The sequence below is a fragment of the Rhinoderma darwinii genome, chromosome 2 (assembly GCF_050947455.1).
Source record: "Rhinoderma darwinii isolate aRhiDar2 chromosome 2, aRhiDar2.hap1, whole genome shotgun sequence".
Lineage (NCBI taxonomy): Eukaryota > Metazoa > Chordata > Amphibia > Anura > Rhinodermatidae > Rhinoderma > Rhinoderma darwinii.
Window position 1 is genome coordinate 333236636 of NC_134688.1, and position 19547 is coordinate 333256182.

The 19547-nt window shown below is 41.1% G+C and overlaps 1 protein-coding gene across 1 annotated transcript; it reads right to left on the reverse strand.

Annotated features, from left to right (window-relative positions):
• Positions 1–5149: 5149 nt before the first annotated feature.
• Positions 5150–6136, reverse strand: LOC142741836 (olfactory receptor class A-like protein 1). The gene has a single exon (XM_075851165.1). It carries the CDS (start codon positions 6134–6136, stop codon positions 5150–5152), a length of 987 nt encoding a protein of 328 aa, XP_075707280.1.
• Positions 6137–19547: the final 13411 nt, after the last annotated feature.

Consider the following 19547-nt stretch of genomic DNA (forward strand, 5'->3'; position numbering starts at 1 on the left):
GATTTATCTCCGACTGTCAATATGATTGGGTCTCCTTCATTCCCCTCCCCGAATTTTCACTTAATAACCGGGTCAGTAACTCGTCAGGGGTCTACCCCTTTTTCTGTAATTTTGGGTTTAATCCACGGTTCTCCTCCGTTTCACCTGGTGGTTCCAACAATCCCGAGGTAGATATAGTTCATCGGGAACTGTGCACAGTCTGGTCCCAGGTTCAGAAGAATCTAGAGGCGTCCAAGAGCATACAAAAGACTCAGGCAGATAGAAGACGTTCTGCTAACCCCTTGTTTGTGGTCGGGGATCTGGTGTGGCTGTCTTCAAAAAATTTGCGTCTTAAAGTTCCGTCCCAAAAAATTTGCTCCCCGGTTTATAGGGCCGTACAAGGTCATTGAGGTCCTTAATCCTGTCTCCTTCCGGCTGGAGTTACCCCCGTCTTTTCAAATACACTTTGTGTTTCATGCCTCCCTCCTGAAACGCTGCTCCCCGTCCTTGGCTACCTCGAGGAAACCTCCGGTCCCTGTTCTCACCCCTGAAGGGGTAGAATTCGAGATGGCCAAGATTGTGGACAGCAGGATGGTCCAAGGCTCCCTACCGTACCTTCCATTGGAGAGGATACGGGCCTGAGAAGAGGACCTGGCTCTGCTGTTCCTGCTAGTACTACTGACCTCTGCTTCAAATTGACCCTGGCTTTACTGACTACACTCCTGCTCTGCGTTTGGTACCTCGTACACTCCTGGTTTGACTCGGCTTGTTCACTACTCTGCTTGCTCACGGTGTTGCCGTGGGCAACTGCCCCATTTCCCTTAGCTTCTGTGTACCCTTGTCTGTCGTGCACTTATTGAGCGTAGGGACCGTCGCCCAGTTGTACGCCGTCGCCTAGGACGGGCCGTGCAAGTAGGCAGGGACTGAGTGGTGGGTAGATTAGGGCTCACCTGTCTGTCTCCGTACCCCGACATTACAGTATTGGTTCACAATTGCAGGGCTCTGATGTGAAGTAATAAAAGAAACCCCTGAAAGTGACCCCATTCTGGAAATTACACCCCTCAAGGCATTTATTAAGGGGTGTAGTGAGAATTTTTACCCACAGTCTTTTCCATAAATGATTGCACTGCGGATGGTGTAAAGTTAAAAAAAAAATTTTTTTCCCAGATATGCCAATTCAGTGGCAAATATGTCGCTTCCAGCAGATATGTTTGGTCTCTGCCTTTCCTGGTTCCCTAATTTTAGGGCCCCCGATATATCGCCTCTTGAAACAGACAAAATGTTCCCCTCAGATCTGCACAACCGCATATTTTTATTTCCTGACTTATTGGAGCCTTAATTAATTTTATTTTTTCATAGACGTAGTGGTATGAGGGCTGTTTTGTTATGGGACGAGCTGTAGTTATTATTGGTAACATTTTGGGGTACACGCGACTTTTTGATCACTTTTTATCCTATTTTTGGAGAGGCAATTTGACCAAAAATCAGCAATTCTGGCATAGTTTTATTTATATATAGCATACACTATGTGTTATAAACTACATGTTAACTTTACTCTGTGGGTCAGTACGATTCCGGCGATACCTAATTTATAGCACTTTTTTATGTTTTACAACTTTTTTCCACAATAAAATGACTTTTCTAAAAAGAATGTATTTTTTCTGTCAACATGTTGTGAGAAGCATTACTGTTTTAAGTTTTTCGTTGATGGAGCTGTATGAGGGCTTGTTTTTTGCGAAACGAGCTATAGTGTTTAGAGGTACCATTTTTGCATACATGCGACTTATTAATCACTTTTTATTTCAATTTTTGTAGGGCAAAGTGAGCAAAAAACACAGAAATTCTGGCATTGTTTTTTAAGCTTTTTTTATGCCATTCACCGCGTGGAATAAATAACATAATATTTTTATAGTTTAGGCCGTTATGGTCGTGGCGATACCAAATATGTAGGTTTATTTATTTTTTTCAATAATAAAGGACTTGATAAGGGAAAAAGGGCGATTGTGTTTTATTTTATAACTTGAAACTTTTATAATATATTTTACAACTTTTGTTTTCACTTTTTTTACACTTTACTTTAGTCCCACTAGGGGACTTGAAGGTCCAACTGTCAGATTTTTTTTCTAATACATTGCACTACCTAGGCTGTTGATCTGCTAACAACCACAAAGATGCAGCGATCACATCCAATCGCTGCATCTAAGGGGTTAATGGCAGGGATCGTAGCTAGCTCAGGTTCCTACCATTACAGGTGGATGTCAGCTGTAACATACAGCTGACATCCACCGCTGATGACGTTGGCTCATCTCCTGAGCAGGCGCCATCTTGCCGGCGGCTACGGAGGCGTTTCAGGCCCCGCCTCCGGGCGGGGGCTGAAAGTTTTCGGTGCTAGGCACACCGGGAGGCCAGTATTAGGCCTCCGGTTGCCATTGCAGCCACCGACACCCCAGCGATTTTATTGCTGGGGTGTCGATGAGCTGCAAAATCCTTAAATGCAGCGATCGCTTTTGACGGCTGCTTTTAACGGGTTAATGGAGGGAATCGAAGCTAACTTCGGTCCCCACCGTTACAACAGATTGTCAGCTGTAAGATACAGCTGACATCTGGGCGAATGATGGCACCGACTCAGCTTCTGAGCCGGTGCCATGCATTTGTTGTAAGTTTACAACATTTTGCGGGAAGCACTGGCTTTCCATGACGTATACTGACGACAAATGTCGGGATGGGGTTAATAGTTATGGCCAGCCTAAAGAAACCTTATGTCTTATTTTTTGTTCTCACTTCTTATTTGTGTAAAGTACTAAAAGATTACGGTATAAATAGTTTCTTATCGGGCTCTTTATAGGTTTGCGAGTTGTAAACAGGTCCTCAAAATGTACAAATTTTGAATTTTTAATGTATTATTTCTATTTTCACTGTTATTCTGTCTCCTATCTTTGAATTTTGTGAAGTTTTACTGTAAAATAGTGGTTTGATGTAATTTCTTCATAAAAAGTAATGTAAAAATATTTTCTTCATAAAAAAATCCCTTTAAACCCCTTAAAGGGAATGTGTCCTCAGAAAATGACCTATTGTTTAAATCAAGCTTTTAAGTTAAACACACTTTTTAAGGATTTTTTAATGATTTATTTTTTTTATTTTTTTTATGCCATTATCCATTTTAAAAAAAATTCCTAAAATCTAGCTACTGTTTTCACTCTGGCCACTGAACAACAACAGACTGACACTCCCCGTTCTGTAGAGATAATTTCTCAGCAGTCATCTCGTTATCATCACAGACAGGATTACAATGACTACAATGACCGGTAACTCCTCTATAATGTATATATAGATAACACAGGATCATTGACAATAGGTGATGGACACAGCGCCCCTCCTATCCCTTCCTGCGCAATTACTCCTGCACAGGTCACAAAGAATGCCTATAAAACTTTCCTATATAAGTCAATGGGTGCACAGGTTCCTATGGTCCTTGTGGCTGCCGTAAAGCAAATCTCTAAATGCTACTATTAACAGTAGCTCAGGCAAGATGGCGACCCACACAATTATGTACAGAAAATATAATAAAAAAAGATTAGAAAAAAGAGCATGTTTCATTGAATTGAATTTTGAAAAAAAAAAGGTAATTCGCCTTTAAAGGGAATGTGTCGCTAGAAATTTTTTTTTTTTTTTTTTAGTTAAACAGTTAATGTATAGGTGAATAAACATTGTTCGAATTTTTTTAATTTTTTCACAAGTCAGGAAATATTATAAATTAGATTCTAATTTATAATATTTCCCAGCGCTGGTCACTAGGATGGAGCAATTCCCAAAATTGCAGCATTGCATGTGGTAAAGCAACCACATTGCTTTATGCTGCAAAATTTTAGAAAACTCACTCGCTCTAGTGAGCTCTCAGAATCCCCCCTCCTTTATCCTGGCTAGTGCCGGGAGAAACGAGGGGATTGAACGGTCAAACCTCCTACACTGTGTGTCGCCATTTTTTGAGTTAACACACAGTGTAGTAGGTTAACATACAGTAGTAAACACACAGTAAAACACGTACATACACAGACCTAACTTACCTGCTCCTGCCGCCGCCGCTCCCTCCGGTCCATCCGCTCCGTCTGCTACCTCCGCTCCAAGTGCACAAGTCCGGAAGCCGCGACCGGAAGTAGTAATCTTACTGTCCGGCCGCGACTTACGGTCCACAAGAAAATGGCGCCGGACGTCGCACAGTTCTATTTGGACTGTGTGGGAGCGGAGCATGCGCCGTTCCCACACAGACGGCGTACAGCATAGTGGATGGAACGGGCCCCATATGTGCCGTATTCCATGTCTGTATGTGTCGTTAATCGACACATACAGAGATGGAAAAAAAATGGCAGCCCCCATGGACAAGAAAAAGTGAAAAAATAAAAAAAAGTGAAACACAAACACACAAATAAATAAAAAAATGTTTAATAAAACACTAAAAGCAAATTTAGACAGCAGTGGTGAGGCCATCCATAGCTCTCAGGATGGTGGGTAAATCTAGTGACTGCCTCCCTAGCTCCCCACTCATCTGCACCGGTGCTGCAACAATTTCTGAACGTGTTCAGTTCTTGCACAGATACAGAGGATTCTGCTGCAGGTGTCTGCACATGTGCTGTACTCTCACACAGTTTGTATGTTTTAATGCCATGCATTGTCCCCTTATTGGACAGGCACTGACAAAAATACAGCCTCCCTTTAAAATGTACCAGGGACTCACCTATGGAAATGAACTTCTCACGGGGTGCATTCATGGGTATATTTGGCATTTATTTCACTAATAATTTAAAGGGATATTTCTGTTCCTGCAATGCTTATTCAATGTATAATAAAAAGTCATACAATTTTCCAATGAACTTTCTGTATCAACTCTCCACTGTTTTTTAATATTTGTGTTTAGTGTTATTGAATGGAAACATTTATTGTTTATTTTCAGGGCATACATATCTGTCCTTATGATCACCCAGGGGGTATGTTACATAAAATGCATCATAGCATACAGAGAAAATAAATCAGTCTTTCAAATAGCTTCTGTTGTGAATATATTGTTTTATTTAAATGCATTAATATATTAAAATGTCAAAATGTCAAAAGTAAATCAATATTACACACAGAAAAATGAGCTATGGTTTTAAAGTAGGTATTTATTAATCAAACATCAATTGTTCTTCTCACTATAGTAATTGCTAACACAGCTTAACTGAGTTTTATTTTCCGAATCTTCATTCTCACAATTCTGCAATTTTACCATTTTCAAACAATTTACCTTATTATGTAGTTTAGGGTTGGTAGCAATTATTAGAATGGGACTTAGGGCAGAAAATGAACAAGCAAGAATGACTCTGGCGTCATTCAAATCTGGACTGACGTAAAACAATGAGTAAATCCATAAAGAACTATCCAGTCCAAATAATACTACATACAGAACAACCAGCAAAATGACAGCTCGAGACGCCTTGTACTCAATAGATTTACCAACATTGTTATTTGAGCTCCGCATTCCCTTGATGTTTTTCCGATGATGGAGCAGAACACTGACAGTATAGCTGCTTGCCAAAGTCATCAATGACACTAAAATGGCGTCCTTAATGACCAAGAGTGTCCCATTGATGATGAAGGAGACTTGGGTCAGAAAGTCTGTTCTGCAGCTGACTAGGTGCAATGTGTATGGGGAATTTGTGGAATTATTTTTTGCATGGGCATAAATTGCGCTAGAAAAGTAGAGTAGAATGTTAATGATAAATATAATTATAATAATGGCCACCATATTTTCAGAGATCCTTGGTTTTAGATAGACCCATACTCTTTTTGTAGGCGCCATGAGGACACACTGATAACAGCTTAGCAAACTGGTGATAGAAATAGACATTGCTCTGCTCACTCTGTAGGTATAAATAATGAGTTTGCATGTTTTATCATCTAATAAACCCTCCAATCCTGTGCTGTACATATACTGTGGCGTCCCACGAGATAGGAGAACTAGAAGATTCATTATTGCTAAAGCCATAAGTATAATGTTGGTTGGAAGCAGCTTCTTTTCAATGACTCTGATCAAAATAAATTTTAGCATAATATAGACATTGCCAGGAATCCCCAACAACGTCAATGGAATGAAGTCAATGCCTTTGATGATTCTGATTTCCATAAGGTTTTATTGTTCAAGAACCTAAAAAATAGAACATTTGGGACTATTCATCAAGGGTTTCACATAATTAAATGAGGACACACAGCTGATTTTTGCACAATATAGCAACAAAAGATTCTTTATTCTTGAATAGACATAATATATGACTGAAATACTTTGTATTCTTCTATTACATGAGGTTCATTGATTTGTATTCACATTTTTTCCCCCCTTGGGTAAGGGAATAGTTTAGTTCTTTCATGTGTGTAGTGACAGGCCCCCATATTTAACTGACTATATTCTGGATGTAACCAGGCCCCTGCAATTCTACTGAACTGAACTTACAGCACTATGGGGTTCTATTGTGGTTCAGTATAACTGTGGGGGTAACGGGGTTGTATGTGTTACAACCAAAATACAGGCAGGCATATAAGGGTACAATTCACCCATGAGAATGAGACCTAAGAAAGGTCAAATTAGACTGTGGTATTCTCTGACTAGTCTTTGCATTCCTTATTTTATTTTTTTGAAAAATTATATCACTGTAATATCAAGATGAAAATATTCTAATTTACTAGTAAAGCAATGAAATTTTTATTAAAAATTGTAAAATGTTGGGGATTTCAATGTATGATAGGATTATGCAAATTAAAGTGGCTGGACGAAAATGAATATTACATAAATGTACTGTCATTGCTTTACTAGTAAAAAAAAGTAAAAAAAAATTGGATGCAAATATATTTATGAGCTGACTCACACTTCAAGTAGACATCCTTTGGAAATACAACTTTCCATCACAGCACCCTCCACCTGATTGTCTATCTAGCTTTGAACTTCTCTTATGTATATTGTTCTCAATTCCCTGCAATCCAGCATCTTGCCCTCTTCTGATCAGATACCATCATGGATTTTAGTTTTCACCTTGCTTTCTCATCCTCTGTGCTATGCTATCAATCTCATGATGTCTCTGCACAGCATCAAATGAGCAGCTATAGCCAGTACCAGCTCTGCCTCCTGGGAGGACAGTGTGATGATGCTTCCCTCAGTATTCTCCTAAAAGAACTAAGAAATTATAAGTATAGGGGAAGCCAGGATGAACTGTGATCTACTCCATTATAACTGTGTGACAGGAGCCCGTCTAATCATCAACAGTAATTATGATAAGAGTTCCTGTGCCCACACCCCTATGTGGAATAGTCTGTGCCAGTATGAGTCACACAGACTTATCCCCATTGACTCAAGTAGTCACCAAAGCCTGATACAGAATGTTGCTATGCAACAGCCTCAGTGTGATATTTAGTGATTGAATCAGCAAGAATAAGAATAGGTAAGAGACTGACATATGGAATTCCATAATGAAACACAAACATCAGTTTTGATTAGAGTTTACCTTTAAAGTGTACCTCCCTATTTTAGATAACATTTAAAAGTAAGTAAGACCTCATGCTCACAACCATACTTTTGCCACCACAATTTATCCGCATTTTTGCAGATAAATTGTGGACCCTTTCTTCTCTATGGCCCCATGCACACAACATTGATTTACACGGATTGGTGTGGGGGGCGCAAATCCAGACCACAAAAACTCAGGACAAGTCATTTTATGATCTGGATTTTCGGATTCACCGATGCTGGTGAATTGTTGTGGATCCATGACTCCGGATGACACATGGATGCACAACAAGCGTTTTTTGCGGTCTGATGGACCGCAACAGAGCCATGGTTTTGCAAACCAATACGGTTGTTTGCATGAGGCCCAAACCTGTCATGTTTATTTAATGGGATAGAAGTTTGCCCATGGTCATTTGATGGTCACACCGGTGCATGGTTCATTGAAGAAAGCTATGAAAACTGTACTCACTGTACTGTAGTGAGCCATGCACATGTGTGATCAACACATGGCCAAGACAGATTCAATGATAGCAAACTTTTCATTATACCACAAATGAGCTTTTTTCTTACTAAACCATAATATCACTTTAAGGCACAATTTTCAGAAACAGGTGTAAAAAAAAAATTTGGACCGACTAAATTAGATATATTAGATAGTGAGTAAAACAAAACTTAAAAAAATAATAATAATAATTTAGCTTTACAGTTATACTGATTTTAGCAGTGGAAGTTTAAAACCTGCTAACAAATATAAATATAAATAATTTTGCCTACTGTTATTAATTACATTTTATTTAAAATGTTCTACATATGGTAAGTACCTAATTTTTCAACTTTACCTATGGACAATTGGTAAAACTTCTACTACTAATAATATAAATAATAACAACTATAATAAATATAAGCAGTGTGGTATTATAGGCTATGATAAAATAATACAATAACGAATAGTAATGAAGCAGAAAACTCCTATGAAACTAGAAGTTGAAGATGTATATGTATTTCTAGTCCATGTGCTACTATATCAGACATTTCTTAGGCTACTGTATACTATTGAACACCCAGTCCCTGCATGAGCTTATCCAAGTAAAGTACTAGGAGCACAAGTCATCCAGTGAATTATATACCTTAAATTATATGCCATATGATATATAAATAGTCCTTTCAGAATAAGAACTTCAGCTTGCACCACCAATTCTGAAGTTATTAAATGTGATTTTATTATCCTATTATGTATTAAAATGAAAGTTATGGCGCATGGCTGGAGTATATTAACCTACCTCTTACAGTGCACCTTCATAGATTGGTACTGCAGTACAGAACAAAACTTTTAGCTATATTTATATTCATTTGTTTCTGACATCATGTCCCTGGTGGTTCATTAAGCTGGAGCAATTAGCAAGGTCTTCACTATAGAAAAACATTCTTGACCTTATATCTTAGTAATTCTACCTGACATCTGCGAAGAAAGTATAAGAATTCGCAGAAGTTAACTGTTTATATTAAATATTACGTTTAGTGTACTGTGCTATATATATATATTTTTCATATGATTTGTTAGAAATGTAAATCACTTTATGACTTATTCCATAAACATAATATGCCATAAATCCTTGGCATCCCAAATCAGGAACCACAGGGTATCTGTCCCTGGTGCGAGACCTAGGAGATAATTCAGATCCCGTACATTTAACCACTTAGATGCGGAATTAAATAGCGACTACGGCATCTGAGCTGTTAGAAAGTGGGGGCATCCCCCTCCGACAGCCTGTCAGCCCCCACACGATGCATTGTTGATGGTTGTTATGGTGGCCTGGGGGTTTAATGAAGGCCCCCAGGTCTACCATCTTTGTGCCCTTTTTCACAGACGCATGTACGGTAGTGAGGCAGTTCACAAGGCCGTTGTTTCAACGGTCCGTTGAAAAATAAAACATGTTCTATTTTCTTCCGTTTTCACGGATCCCACGATATACTCAAATCTATGGGAATCCGTGAAAATGGGACCCGCACGGGTGCAACTCCGACATGAAAAACTTTAGTTTTTCACATCCGAGTTTGTACTAGTTCATGTGAATCTGGCATTAAAGTAATGTAAATAATAAATAACAGATAAACATAATTGATATTGCTACGTCTCTAAAAATCCAGACTATTACTATATAACATTATTTAGAACGCACGGTGAAGGCCAGAAAAAAAAACAAAAAAGACATTTTTTTTGGTCTGGTTTTAGAGTAACATCTGTATCCCCTTAGTGACGAGCCTATTTTAGGCCTTAACCAGGGGCGTAGCCAGGGGGGGGGCAGGCGGTGCATGTGCCCAGGGCGCAACTTAGAGGGGGGCGCCAGCACAGCACAGTCCATGATGCAGCAGTCTGCCTGGAGAGAGGGAGCAGACACACCACAGCAGAGAACTGCAGAGGACAGGAAAACACAGGACAGTGGTGAATACAGTGTAAGCAATTTAGTGCCTGGGAACACTAGCGTTTCTAAAATCATAAAATAAATTACATTAGTTTATGATTTCAGAAACTCTTGTGTCTTGCGGCTGCCGCGACCCCCCCTTGAGGCCCCCCATCGTGCCCCCCCCTCGCCCCCTCGCGACCCCCTTGCCCCCCCTTGGCCCCCCTCACGGGACTGCTGTAACTTTTCCCTCTCGTGGGAAGAGAGGGAGAATAGTAATAGTAGTAGTAGTAATACAAAAACACATTTCTCCATTAAACATATCTATCTATCTATCTATCTATCTATCTATCTATCTATCTATCTATCTATCTATCTATCTATCTATCTATCTATCTATCTATCTATCTATCTATCTATCTATCTCATATTTATCTATCTATCTATCTGTCCATCTATCCATCCATCTCATATCTATCTATTATCTATATTTTACCTCCCAACCGTCTCGGATTCAGCCGGAAAGTCCCGTATTCCGGGTGGTGTCCCGTTGCCCCGGGCGGCCGGGGGTATGTCCCGCTGATTGACAGGGAAAGTCATCCTGCCCTGCCAATCAGCGCCTTTCATACACGCAAGCGTCGCAATCACGTCATCGTGCTGCTTGCGTCGTTTGCTTGATCTGCTGTAAGTCCCACACAAACATTACTGAAGTGTCAGGATTGTGACTAGACATCCCGTCCTGGCTGGAAGGGATGTCTATTCACTGTCAAGACACTTCAGTAAAGTTAATGTGTCAGTATAAGACAGCACATACTGATCTAGCAGGATCTCGGAGCTGAGGAAATGAATGGAGAGAAGTATATGACGCTGATTGGTCAGCGTCATACACTCCTCTGTACAACGCCCACTTGGTCCAAAGTAAAAGCACGCCTAGTTAGGCATTAAGAAACGAATTAGCATAAAGCTAAAATCGCTAGTAACGTGGTAAAAATAGATTATTTTTCTAAATAAAAAGCACTGCTGTCTCCTTATGTAGGAGATAGAGCACTTATAATGTGGTGACAGAGTCTCTTTAACGTAAATGTTTATTCTGCCTCTAATCAGTACTGTAGTCACTGTATATTCTGCAGCGAGATGATGGGTGGTTTTGAAACAGCAACTTCCAACAAATCCTTACCATTGTTTGGGCCATGATGGGAGCTAGAAACAATTTAGTGCAAACCTATACGGCAGGGGTTGCACTAAATTGAGCTGTATTTGTGCTGGTGCTGTATATATGTAATGAGCTGGGTTCTGGTGCTGTATATATGTACTGAGCTTGGTTCTGGTACTATATATATATATATATATATATAGATATATATATATATGTACTGAGCTTGGTTCTCGGGCTGTATTTACGTACTGAGCTTGGTTCTGGAGCTGTATTTATGTATTTAAGCTTTGTTCTGGTGCTGTATATATGTAATGATCTTGGTTCTGGAGCTGTGTTTATGTACTGAGCTTTGTTCTGGTACTGTATATATGTAATGAGCTTTGTTCTGGTGCTGTATATATGTACAGAGCTTGGTACTGGAGCTGTATATATGTACTGAGCTTGGTTATGGGGATGTACAGTGAAGGAAATAAGTATTATAAGTAATATAATTTTGACTATGTGATTTTCTGTTTTTTGTTTTTTTTATATAATCTATCTCTCACTGGTAAAATTAACCTAGCCTAAAAATTCTAGACTGTTCATGTCTTTGACAGTGGGCAAACTTACAAAATCAGCAAGGGATCAAATACTTATATCCTTCACTGTATATGTACTGAGGTTTGTTCTAGTGCTGTATATATATGTACCGAGCTTGGTTCTGGTGTTATATTTATGTATGAGCTTGGATCTAGTGCTATATATATATATATATATATATATATATATATATATATATATATATAAATAAATATATATATGTATGAACTTGGTCTTGGTGCTGTATATATGTCATAGCTTGGTTCTAGTACTGTATTTATGTACTGAGCTTGGTTGTGGTACAGTATATATATATATATATATATATATATATATATATATGAGCTTGGTTGTGGTACTGTATATATGCATGAGCTTGGTTCTGGAGCTGTAATTATGTAGGATATATCTAGAATAACAAAATTGTAGGGCAGATGGTATTGTTCTCCATTCATTGTATATTTCATGGGAACCTGTCTGGTAGTTTTAATCCCTTGAACCACCACCATGCGGTAATACATGACCTGACAATAGTTCCCCTGTATGTTTTTTCTCAGATGCTGCAAAATCTTTAAAATACACTTTTAAAACGGTGCACACTATATGCTAATTACTCATTAAAGGTTCATGGGGAGGTGCCGCTATCCTGACATCCCCTCGCTGATACAACTTTCTCGGACGCGCCATTGCCTTGTGGCACTATACACAAAGGGGGGCTGTGTGGCACTATATACAAGGGGAGCTGTGTCGGACTGTACACATGGGGGAGCTGTGTGGCACTATATACAAGGGGCCGTGTGGCACTGCTAAGGGGGGGCTGTGTGGCACTATTTACAAGGTGGAGGGCTGTGGCTCTATATACAGGGGCCTGTGTGTGGTGCAAACTACAGGGGTCTGTGTGTGGCACTATCTACTAAGGGGGGCTGTTCAGCACTATATACAAGGGATGGGGGCTGTGTGGCACTATATACAGTGGGAGCTGTATATCGCTATATACCAGGGGGGCTTTATGGCGAAATCTACAGGGGGTGCTGTATGGCACTATCTACAAGGGGGAGGTAGGGGTCGCTATCTACAAGTGGGGTGAGACACTGTTTATAGGCGGGGCTGTATAGCACTGTCTACAGGGGGGCTGTATGGCACATTCTACAGGGTTCACTATATCTAAAGGGGGCTGCTTGTAGTTTTTGTCTGCCTTCTATGGGGCCCAGTCTTTCCTAGTTACGCCCCATGGCGGCATTTTGAACTAGTGACAGACTGGACCGGGGTGGGGGGGCGTGACTTATTTTACTTACCTGACGTGCTGCATGATGGTGCCCATCTGTAAGAACTCTCCTCCTCCTCTCTGACGCTATACGCAGCATGCGCCGCCATAGAGGAGCAGGTCTGCAGAAGGAGCGGTCGTGTGCTCTCTCCTCAAGAAGAGGAGTGACGAGATGCACGAGGTGAGCGGTGAGCGGTTGCCTGTATTACAAACTGAGCGCCACTTACAGCGCTTACGCTCCTGCCCTCACTAATTTAAAAGGTGTTTGTCAGCCGTAGCTGGGGGACCAGGACCCGGGAGTATACTGCAAGGGAGGTCTGGGCATTTTACTGATAGCCAAGGGCTCTATGAGGGGGGAATAATCCACCCCATAGAGCCCTCACGTTACTATAATGGAAGGATAAGGGGATGCAGGGGAGGGGCGGTCTAAGTGTCTGACTTACTGCAGAGGGCTCTATAGGGGGGAGTATTCTGCCCCCCCCCCCCCTTTAGAGCAGTCAGTCAGATTCTCAGACCCCCCTAACCTTTCAGTATAGTAACTAGTGAGGGCTCTATGAGGGGATTATTCCCCCCTATAGAGCCCTCTGCAGTCAGTAAAATGCCCAGACCCCCTCCTTCCAGTATACTCCCAGCCCCCCCAGCGTCAGCCGACCCCTTTTAAATTAGTAGGGGCAGAATTGAGCTGTTACCGCTCACATCTAAGTTCATAACAGATGTGATCGATAATAGGTAACCTAATGGATAACGGATACAAAGCAGCTGCATCTCAAAAAGCAAAAATAATTTTCAATAAAAAATAATTTAAACTTGCACCAATCATATTGATATATATACAAATATATATATACACACATATATATATGTATTGTGACAACCTGGGGACCACTTAGCTCATGGGATCGCCATCTCCCAGGTGAGATGGTTGGCACACATAGAAAGTTCACTCCAACTCCTTGAGTAAAAGGTTTAAACCAGCCGCAGCTAGCTTTATTGTCTTCACAACAGCAATCAGTGGTGCAATAATAAACATACAAAATAAACCCTAGGCCGTCCAGCCTCTAACTAACACATTCAGTGTCCCTCACTACGAGACACTGAGCCTTGTGCCCAGCACCTCAAAACCTTTAGTTTTACCTCACACGGTGGTGACTCTCACAGGCTAGCATGCCTTGTCTTCCCCAGACTCAGAGCCCTGTGTGAACAGCACACACCTGAATTAAAGAGCCGTCTCAGGTGAAGCCTAACTAAGCTCATCAGACAGCCCAAGACCAGGACTGTCTGTATGGAGTGGAAGCCCGCCCTCCTCCTTCACACTCCAGCAAACCAGGCCCTATTCCAGGCTTTACACCCAAGCAATAGCAGATAAAACCCTCTCTGCTGTACATGCTCCCTGGTTGCTTAAAACCTGAGTTTCTGCACTGTCCAGTAGCTGCACTGCTACATATCCCCCCCCTTTGATAAAGGCCGTAGGACTGATCACATTTCAACCTCCCTCCAGGGTCAAAGCTCCTGCGTTGGGACATAATCACACTTAGGATCACCCCTACAGTAACAGACATTTGATAATCACCCCTGGGTGTATTATACGGGTGCTCCTGCAGCTCTTCTATGTTGCATGCCTTGCATCCTTATCCCTTGTAGGCACTACTAGCTTTTGCTGATCACAGCCGTATTTACATGTGTTGTGCCCTACATTCAGGGACCTTTCCGCATCCATGAAGTGGCTTTGTGTGTCACCCCTTGGTTTAGACCCTGGCTCATAGTGTTCACTAACACTCATCTCGTGAGTTTTGGTATACACCGTACCATCTACCAAACCACCTTCAGACGCTATACTCCCCTCCATCTTGGAGTTTTTCATCTCAGCACTTAAATGCTCAGACTGTCCGTCCAGAGACAATTTTTCACCGCACTGACCCGACATCTCTGGGTTACTTCTATCAGACCCGGTAGTGGTCGTCTCTGCAGCAGCGTTGGGGCCCGCATCCTGCTTAGTGGTATAGAACCACTTGTTGCCCTTAGCAACCTGTCTTGTGTCACATGCAACTTCAATGGCTAGACCACACTCTACATTAGTATCCATTAAATCAGCCTGGAACACCCCCTCTATTGCTCCCCTTACCTACTGGGAAAGTGTGGGAGCTATCTGGGTCTCAACGTCTACATGTGAAAGACCTGCAGGGGGCATTGACAGCCCCAACCTCTAGGGTAATGTTTTCATGTGCATCTGGTTCACTACTGGGCAGTTCATTAGTGACCGAGGCCACAGCCACCAGCGCACCCACCTCACTGACTCCACTGTCCTGGAACTCATGTGCGTCACTTAGGGCTACATTCAAACTGGTGTGGTCGCTCAAATAAAAAGGTGGATCACTGCTGCTGGATTCAGCTGACTCTGAGGTGACCCCAACCACATTCTCAGACCTGTAGAGTTTATCACCACTCCACTCACATATCGCAGCAGTATACAGCTGGTTGCCATTAGGAACAGTGCACACATCACATGCAACAGTCTTTTTATTGTGAACCATGACCTCTAGGGGCACACTTGAGCTATTAGTAACCTGTTTTACATCACATGTTATATCAGGGACCGAAGCATACACTATAGTAACTTCCACTGAACATGACTTGAAGTCTTCATCCTGTGCTTCCCCCATCCCCATGGAATGAGTGAGCGTTACATCAGTCTCAGTTTCTACAGCATAGGAATGACCTGTAGGGGGCAACATTTCCAAAGGTGCTGCAGTCACCTCTAGTGCACCAGGCACATTTTCATCACCATCACTAGGTATGACAGGGCTGTACTCCAGGTTACCACCATCAACAATCCCAACCTCTAGGGAAATCTCAGATACACCTGGCACATCTGTTTCCATGGACATATCCTCTGGATTACCATCAGTAACAGTACGCACATCACATGTGACACGCTCGACTTTCTCAACTACAGCCTCAAGGGGCACACTTGAACTAATCCCCTCTTCTGTCTCGGCTGCTGTTTCTTTAACAGCCTGTTCACACAATGCATTAACCTGCTCAGGCTGGGTGACATACTCATGGCTAAAAGACATGTTAGGCACAATTTTGGACATTTCACTAGTGTCATCACATAAACGCTGTGCATCAAATACATGTGCGTAATTTTTAGCAGGTATTTCCTGAATCACATTATCACTTGACATCATTACCACTGGTGCATTTTCCCGTTTTGGCAGTGGAGCAGCACACCCTGCAGAGGACTTTTCCCTGTAATGCTTATTGGAGATATTGCCTTTCTCCCACAATTGCCAAAAATGAGGAAAGTCCCTTACCAGTACAAACTCTTCATCAAGTTCCTGACATTTTAGAAGTCTGTGCTGCACAGTCCCAAAATCAGTTTCAAAGTCAATTAGAACGGTCTCACCCATCTCAGGATCCTTCTTCACGAACAGCAAAATGTCCGGATGCACCCTCGAGAACTCTTGGCGAAGATCCAGACTGACCAGTAGCGGAATCCCACCAACCAACACTTCACATGTCTTCTCTTGCGCTCTCTCTGGCCTCCTGACCAGAGAACAATCAGGTGCACATCCATCCGCTCGATGGCATCTCCAAAAGCGTTCCTGTCAGGGATCATTACCATGTATATTGTTTGAAAAATATTATCCTCACACATATGTATATACATTTCAGTTCTTTGTGTAATATACTGATATATAATAAGTTCTTTGTTCATGTCGGACACACCTATGGAAGACACCGCCCCCTGGAATGCAAGAAGAGTGTACAGAAGAATTTGCAGCTGAGAAACGGTGGGGGCTTGGGCACTCCCACATCTCTGGGGAGGAGGCATGTGTCTCCTTCTGTGTTTCTTTGGTCTGAATAAAAGTTTTTCAGTCTTCCTCCTGGCTGACAGAGGGAAAAGATGTCTACCGACATTTGTCTGTGTGGTGTACTTCTTTCCAGGCATGCCTTCAGCTTTCAATCTACAGAGGTGGTTATTTGGTGTGAAATGCGGACCTGACATTTGGCGCCCGAACGTGGGGCCTCACTCGAGGAAATATCAAAATCCGGACAATCGACAATCACAGGGTGAAACAGAGGACTCAAATTTGCCCACTGAAGGAATTTGATAATCTCCATACTAAGCACGGTAAGTCAGTTGATTTTATAAATCTTCGACTTATCTGTGTTAGTGGACAGTCTTGTGGCGATCTGTAGAACTCTTTTGTTGATTTCCTGGATTATCTCAGGCGACAGAGGTGATATTTTCCGCTGTGATGTCGAAAACCTGTGAGACCTTAGTCGCGCCCAACTAACCATCCTCTGGGTAATTAGGGACTAGATAAAGATTATATAACAGACCGGAGAGCTGCAGACTGCAAATTTTAATATTTCCAGCGAGGCCAGAGAGTCTAAATAAAGATTTTTATATCCTAGAGAGATGTAATAAATACATTGCAGACTAGAGATTATTACTATTTCGGCGAGACTTAGTGTTGCAGACTGTGAAATTATAATATTTCCTGCCAGAGTTGCAGATCGAAAATTGTTATATAAATTACGTGTATAATATAGACTGTTAGAATGGATGGTTTACGGTCCATATTCAAATCTCCAGGATTGTCCGTAAAATGAAGAAATTGATGGAAGTGTGTGGGATCCATAGAGGAGGGCGGCTCCAAGCCGCAGATTGGGCAAAAGGTATTTTGGAGAAAATAGGGAAGTTGGAAGGTAGTAAGTTGATGGAAAGTGCTTTAGTGGGATTTGTAGAAGAGGAAGTTAGGAATAAGAAAGGTATTATATGTATTAGAAAACACAGGACCAGCCGACGCCCGGTAATGGTGTCCGTACCTCATGTTGAGTGTGTCCTCCCCCCTCACAGCTGCACAATGTGTTTCCAATTGGAGAGGCTGCCCCCCACCACCCACCCCTGATGTGGCCACGCCCGGCCCAACCAAATCAGTATGAAATAATCGCCTTGTTAATTTTGTCATTTGTAGTGTCTTTTCTATTTTTAGATTCAATTCTAGTGTGCAGGACGCTGTTCACTGATGAAGCAACACGTCATCATAATATAGAGATGGTGGCCGACAGATTGGACTGTTACAGATTATGTGTTTGATGTTTTGAACGTAGATAATTCCTATACAATGGTGTGATGAATGATTGCAGATACGTATGTTGTTTTGACGGCATTGAAAGTGTTAAGATTGTGAGACTAGAAGCTGTGAGGAATGAGTGTGTGACCCCCTCCCTCCCCCCTGTAGTATGCTGTGTTTGGGAGGAGGAGGGGGGCTGACTGGGTGCAGTCTGCAGGGCTGATGAGACAAAGGGATTTCAATATGCACTGCTAGATATATATATATCAGTGATGTCTACAAACCTAAATAAATTTCTTCTCTTTGCGCATGCGCTGTTGTTTATAAAAGTTACGATATTTATGTGTTATGATGTTAATTCAGATGTATTAAACTACAGATATTGTGAGACACGGGGTTTTGAAAATGTATGTGCCCCCACCGTTCCCTATTTTTATATACAGTTTATTGGTTTGCAGTAATTAATGTTATCAGATATAATATTTTCTGTTTTATTGAATAACTAACTATAATTGTTTTGTTTTTGATTTCACACATGAGTTATGCCATTGTAAAGATCAAATGTATTTTCGTCAGGAAAAAGTCATTTTTGTTTCAGGCTGTTGTACATTACAGGGGGTTAAACTAGTGCCCGACTTTGTTATGTTGAGATGTAGTTTTGAACTCTGCTACATTACTTTCGCAGAGTCCACAAAGGGGGGGAAGGGTGAAGGAACTGATCAGGTACAATTTTGGTTTGTTTTGAATTAATTAATTTGGTTTCAGGAGATCTAAAAATTTGTATAAAACCCCAATGACTAATCCAGATTAACCCCTTCAAGACCAAGCTATTTTTGGCCTTCAGGACCAGACCCATTTTTTCAAATCTGACATGTGTCACTTTATGTGGTAATAACTCTGGAATGCTTTTACCTATCCAAGCGATTATGAGATTGTTTTCTCGTGACATATTGTACTTTAGGTTAGTGAAAAAATTTGGTCGATAAATTTATTGCTTATTTGTGAAAAACACCAAAATTTAGAGAAAATTTGAAGAAATTATGATTTTTCTAATTTTAAATGTATCTGCTTGTAAAACAGATAGTAATACCACACAAAATAGTTACTAATTAACATTTCCCATATGTCTACTTTATGTTTGCATCGTTTTTTGAACATCCTTTTATTTTTCTAGGACATTACGAGGCTTAGAACTTTAGCAGCAATTTCTCATATTTTTAAGAACATTTCAAAAGGCTATTTTTTTCAGGGACGAGTTCAGTTCTGAAGTGGTTTTGAGGGCCTTATATATTAGAAACCCCATAAAACACCCCATTTTGAAAACTTCACCCCTCAAAGTATTCAAAACAGCATTCAGAAAGTGTTTCAACCCTTTAGGCGTTTCACAGGCATTGAAGGAAAGTAGAGGTGAAATTTACAAATTTCATTTTTTTTTACAAAATTCATTTGTAATACATTTTTTTCTGTAACACAGAAGGTTTTACCTGAGAAATGCAACTCAATATTTATTGCCCAGATTCTGCAGTTTTTAGAAATATCCCACATGTGGCCCTAG

Bases quoted from the DNA above. Each gene is read 5' to 3' on its own strand.
- LOC142741836 (XM_075851165.1), bottom strand. From the start codon at position 6,136: ATGGAAATCAGAATCATCAAAGGCATTGACTTCATTCCATTGACGTTG.